A 6,130-nucleotide genomic window follows, 5' to 3' on the forward strand; every position below is an offset into this window, starting at 1 on the left:
TTTTAAGTTGCATGGAAAAATCAAATTCACTCCCTAACGTCAAAAATATATACAGTTTATTTATTATTTTTTCTGAAACCATCAGTTATGTTTACATTTTTATTGAACTACCGATATGTTACATTTTTTCAGATTATTGACTATTAAATATTTTAATTTGTCCTGTTATTTAAATTTGGTTAACGTTAATGTGTAGTTGACACTGCAATAGCGATTTCCAGCAGGCAAACCTGTTGTGTGGTGTAGACTATTAAAAAACAATAGATTAGATTATATAGATATATATATATATATATATATATATATATATATATATATATATAATTATATTAGATAAAATATAACTTAAAAGTACCCAATACATATCATTGATCATATCAAAACTTTTCTTAGTAAATTGTGACATTGCACTTGGGAAAAAATAAATAAACACATTGTGATAAGTTTATATTTCAATTTAAGTTAAATCGTAATAAAATATTTCAATAACAATTGAAATATATATAAAATAGTACAGTACATGGATAATGTAAATGGAAGTATTAAGGTAAGAATTGTAGCCCACACTTCCGTATACCTGTCATATAATGATACAATCAATTCCTTTAACTAAATCTGTATGCTGTCCTATAAAAACGTACTTTAATAAGCAGCATTAGATATTATAATTTTTAACCTTTTTAAAAATAGTTTTAGTAGATTTGCTGGACTTGCGCTTCACGATTACCATGCTAAGCTCAATGGTTAATGTGTTAAAGGAAAAAATTATTGTAAAACAGTTGTACTTTGATGATTGGTATTATTTATAAAGTTGGAAAAAATTTAATTTTTCTATTGGTTAGGTTTTTTTAATTTTTAAACCACAATCTTGTAATACAACTTCCCTTAAGCCAGGTAAAATACCAAAGATGTAATCACTCAACGAAAAATTATAATAATTGTAAAATCATATTTTAGGCAATTTTGTAACAGGACTCATGCAAGATGACTCCGGATAGGATATGAATTTTTGATATTAAATGAATACACATTATAAAAAGTTTTACATTTTTATCTTCAGTCGTTCTTCTGTGGGTACTCATGATGGACCAAATATCTACTTAAAATACCTATTGTTCCTTGTGGAAGAAAAATTGCTTTCTTCAGCCACGAAATCTAACCAACAAACATAAAGTTTAATAATGGACGGGGTGATAAACATTTTATACAAGGGCCGGATATCAATAATTAATACTGCTACAAAAACTTATTGCAAACGTCAGGATACAAAATATCCAGGCAGTCTCCATGACGTTGCAGATCAAGTTTGCCATATCTGGGGAGTAACCTATGGCACTCGTGGAAAGCGTGCAGGAAGTAGCCTTTGTCTTCAGACGAATCCTGTAAAACAAAATAACATCTTACAATTTTGTCATATTATAGTAATGTATAATCGTGCCATCACAATAAAAAAACCTGATTTTATAGGTACATGAGAGAACATTAGAATGATACTATACAAATAATATTGTGTTTCACTTACAAGAAGAATGTAAAAAACTAACCATCTTCATTATTGTACGTAAACGTATTCGACATCGCATTTACATTTTATATTATTAACGCTGTTTTAAGTGGTTTTATAAAGTATACTAGCAGTTACCCGCCACTTCGCTCTCCTGCTGAATAACAAGGACGTCAGATGCATATCCTTTTCAAAATGTCATAATAAAATACACCAGATTATTATATTTTTCACATAACCTTATTTATTATAATCATACAGCTGACGTTAAATTGGTCAGTAGATGTTACAACCAACCAGCTGATATTTTGTTCATTAGTTGATTGGGAATAACTGCTTGAGCAGCACGTGTACTTTAGCAATCAGCTGTTTTATGCTTAATAAAAGAAGCACACTCTAGCCTGTCAAGTATTGTTTTATAACATTGTGTACTTTAGCTATTCAAGTATTGATAAAACATTGTGTACTTTAGCTAGTTAAGCATTGATTTATAACATTGTTTATTTCAGATAATCAAGTATTGTTGCAACATTTTATGCTTTAGCTAATCAAGTATTAATTTAAGGAACATTGTGTATTTTAGCTAATCAAGTATTCATTACAATATTTTATGCTTTAGCTAGTCGATTATTGATTTATAACATTGTGTACTTTATCTAGTCAAATATTAACATAAATAACCTAGTGTATTTTAGCTAATCAAGTACTGATTACAATTGTTATGCTTTAGCTAGTCAATTATTGATTTATATCATTGTTTAACTTAGCTAGTCAATTATTAGTTTATAACATCGAATACTTTAGCTAGTCAATTATTAATTTATAACATTGGATACTTTAGCTAGTGTAGTATTGATTTATAGAACTGTGTACTTTACCTAGTCGGATCAAGTATTGATTTAAAACATTGTATACTTTGGCTACTCTAGTATTGATCTATAACGTTGTGTATTTTCGCTGGTCAGGTATTTTTATGTGAAAATAAACTTTCACGGTTGTTACAGTTATATGAAACTTCATTATATCGAACATAGATTAAAGAACCGTAAGTTCAAATTCCGTATTTTTTTCCATAATGGCAGTGAAACATTTAGACAAGAGTCCGTGAAAAGACACTCTATAAAACGATACGTATTATAACATAAGTGACATTATAATTTTACAAACATGCTGAATTACTCTGAGAAAGCGTAAAATTAATTGAACGTACTTCTGAAAACCGAATTTTAAAAATTGTACATAATATTTACATTACTTGTTAGAGAAAGCAACTTGTTGAAACAATCGTTATTGTGGATAAAGTACATTTCCACACAGATGATATCAGTTTATTTTCTGAGCAAATGTTTATTTTCATAATGAGATTATATCAATTTGTATTTTGCACCACAATTTTGGTATTTTGTTAATTTTAAATTCTAATCCCTTTAAATTAACTTCTCTAAAGACAGGACAAGTAGACAAAAAACGTTAATCACTCCACGAGGAACGACAAGGATTCAAAGTAGGAGATTTAGGCAACTTTTCCATCAGCTAAAAGTAGTGGCTGAAGATAGAAATATGAAATTTTTACATTATTTACACGAGTTATAGCCCTGAAACTCGCTGAGTGGTGTGTTCTGTCATTTATGACAACACTCGCAATCCCACGTGAATATTGCGCCTGGGCTGAAAGTGCTAAGGAAATTATATATTGTAATTAAATATCATTTCAAAAATTAGAAGATTTTTGAGAAATTGTATTATTTAAATATAAACATTACACTTCTTTTAAAAAACCTCTATATCTTGAACCCTTCAAACTTCAAACGGCCGCCCACTATTTCTCGTAGAGTAATCAAAACATTTAGTTTTTTCCTTTCTTCATAAATATTATCTTAAATTATTGACCAATTTTATCTTCAAAAATTAAAAATAATTCGTAAACCGACTACGCCACCGGCTGAAAACTATTTAATAAGGATTTAACTTCCTCACATTATATACTAAACGGAGTTATCGTAAGGTTAATTATTCCATCTACGTAAGTGTAATTGTATGGACTTCTTCATAGACGTATGTTGGGATTGTGATCACCATTTTATGTGGGTGAGTTAGTTACATTTGTGGATATTATACTTTGTGTTTTATACATTCTCCTATAAACGCATTTTTTTATTTAGTTCAGGTAATAGAGTAGGAAATTAAATACACTTTATAAAATGAAAGTAAAACGTCACCTGTTCTTCTGTCTCGGATGATCCATATGAATCATATGTGTCTTCGGAGTCCCAGCTGTTGGAGTCGTACTGAGACATTGCGTTATCTCTGCAAAGCGCTGGGAGAACCTCTCTTCGACAGCGGCCATGGAAGAGGTCATTTTCCATCCCACGTCCTGGATATATTACTGCACACTCTTCTTTTTTGGGAAGTGAATAGTACTTAGAATAATGCCTTCCGGATGATTCTGACTCAGAATAATCACTTCCAGATGATTCTGACTCAGAATAATCACTCTCTGATTGTTCTGACTCAGAATAATCACTTCCGGATGTACATGGATCAGAATAATCGCTTCCGGATAAGTATGGCTCAGAATAATCACTTCCGGATTGACATGACTCAGAATAATCTTTTCTGGATTTGTATGGCTCAGAATAATCACTTCCGGATTGGTATGACTCAGAATAATCACTTCCAGATAAGTATGGCTCAGAATAATCACTTCCGGATGAGTCGGACACCTGTGATTCCTAGAAGGAAATTTGAAACCAATATAGAGAAAATGAAAAATGGCCAGCGGAGAGTTTGAGTTTTAATTTCAACTGAAGTTATTAGAGCGTTATTTAAACAATATGTATCTAATATTAATCTTTAAATATAATACAACTAACCTCTTCACTCCAATCTGAGTACTCGTTGGAATCCAAACGTGATAAAAATCGTACATGAAAAGGTGGAAAGCATACCACTGAGCCTAAACCCTGAAAAATATCTTTACATTAGTTCTGCACAAATATGCCTGGAATGGAATATATTCTGTCTGACCTTTTGGACAGCTACTTGTTCCAAAAAATTAATCTCCTTTCAAATAAATGGTCACATGCAGCATCAAGTTATTTATTTGACCATTCTACGAAGTTTACATCCATCGATTATTTTTCATCGGTGTTCTAATCATTCGTTGGTTTCAATAAAACTGTCTGTTCAGTTTAATTCTCCAGCTCTAAACCTCTAAACATCTACCAATGTTTGGAAAGAAAGCAGAAGATATGAACAATTATTAAATCAGTGAATAATTTCATAAGACAGCTATGTTCTTTTAAATTTATGATTCACTACTGTTCGGGTAGCATCCGAAGTGAGAGATTTAGTGAGAAATGGTCTGAAATAAAAAATACGTGAAAGGTAAGTAAGCAAAAATTAAACAGCAAGGGTGGGCTCCAACATGAATGTTAGTATAGAGCAGCCCCAATAATAATAAAAATTAATCAATTAAAAACAAAACAGTGCGAGGTGTAAAAATTGACGGAGAAAACCCTTTATTGTTCAAACAAATGTAAATAACGACTCACAGAATCCAGTCACCAACTCGTATAAAAGACGCAGGCCCCCAGGACCCACCGGTCTCAGCGCCCAGGGTGGGCCCCGCAGTAAAATTCTGAACTGAGCCCTGAGTGTAAAATCAAGGCAACCGTATCATCTCATTATGAAATACATTTTATGTTCCCCAGCTGCTGCACCAATTCTGCGTAAAATGGTAGTTTTTTTAATTTCCGATGTTTATGTTGTTTTCATTGCCACTTGAAAAAGTGATTGGTTTTGTTTAAATTTATAGTGAAATAAAATTCGTGGTATATAAATATTGATTTACTCAGACAATGCCTTTATCGCGCATTAAATTATAACTAATTGTAATTTTGCACTTGCACCACCGAGTTTATGGAATCTCCTTAGAAATTAGGTATAGGTATAGGTTTAATGCCTATGCAGCTGTTGTATTCATTTTTTGTTATTTTTTGTGTTCTCCATACAACTTTTTTAGCAGGGTTTATTTGGATGTGTAATAATAATTTATACACAAATTTAATCTGGTTATATACTAACCTATTCTTTATATTTTGATCCAAATTATTTTTTATTCAGCTTGTAATATATATGGACATATACTAATTTGTTGTGAAAAATGGATAAATATCCTTAGGAAATTTTGAAACCAGTACATTTGAACTAGTTCAAAGTCTAAATTTGTTGCAAAACAAATAGTAATACTGTAAGTATACTTACAACAACCAGAACAAACAAGGGACAATACATGTTTTCAACTTAGTACTTCTTTCGCAAACAGTATAATGCTTACTGAATGGGATTCTGGATTTCGGGACTTTTATGTGTGAACTAATACACAAACCATTAGTTACAGCCATAATGATTCGTCACAGAGATTATGGAAATATTCTAAAAATGTTTTGCCACAAACTGGTGTTTCACAAAATACCGTGAAACACTGAAATAACCATGACGGACAAAAACTAAATTTAATTTCCCTTCAGTAATTCTCCATGAAGAGCATCCAACTTTAACACTCCAATTTGTTTCACAGTGATTTTGCATATTTACAAAATAATTACAAAAACACGTGGGAAA

The 6,130-nt window shown here is 31.1% G+C and overlaps 1 protein-coding gene across 2 annotated transcripts; it reads right to left on the reverse strand.

The window, feature by feature from the left end:
• Positions 1-432: 432 nt before the first annotated feature.
• Positions 433-5,874, reverse strand: LOC124363832. Of its 2 annotated transcripts, XM_046819097.1 has the most exons (5): positions 5,771-5,874; positions 4,378-4,467; positions 4,209-4,236; positions 3,724-4,148; positions 433-1,380 (listed from the first exon to the last, which is right to left on the reverse strand). In XM_046819097.1, exons 1-5 carry the CDS (start codon positions 5,798-5,800, stop codon positions 1,237-1,239), a joined length of 717 nt encoding a protein of 238 aa, XP_046675053.1. In that variant the 5' UTR covers positions 5,801-5,874; the 3' UTR covers positions 433-1,236. The 2 variants fall into 2 exon arrangements, with proteins under 2 accessions (XP_046675053.1, XP_046675052.1); XM_046819096.1 differs by having other exon boundaries at positions 3,724-4,236.
• Positions 5,875-6,130: the final 256 nt, after the last annotated feature.

This window comes from Homalodisca vitripennis, chromosome 5 (genome assembly GCF_021130785.1).
Source record: "Homalodisca vitripennis isolate AUS2020 chromosome 5, UT_GWSS_2.1, whole genome shotgun sequence".
Classification (NCBI taxonomy): domain Eukaryota; kingdom Metazoa; phylum Arthropoda; class Insecta; order Hemiptera; family Cicadellidae; genus Homalodisca; species Homalodisca vitripennis.

What these genes read in the sequence shown, in the direction of transcription:
- LOC124363832 (XM_046819096.1), bottom strand. Translation starts at nt 5,800, where the DNA reads ATGTATTGTCCCTTGTTTGTTCTGGTTGTT. An exon ending in ACTCAGATTGGAGTGAAGAG is followed by an intron (nt 4,237 to 4,377) that starts GTTAGTTGTATT and finishes ATTTCCTTCTAG; the next exon opens with GAATCACAGGTGTCCGACTC. An exon ending in CATCCGAGACAGAAGAACAG is followed by an intron (nt 1,381 to 3,723) that starts GTGACGTTTTAC and finishes TTTGTTTTACAG; the next exon opens with GATTCGTCTGAAGACAAAGG.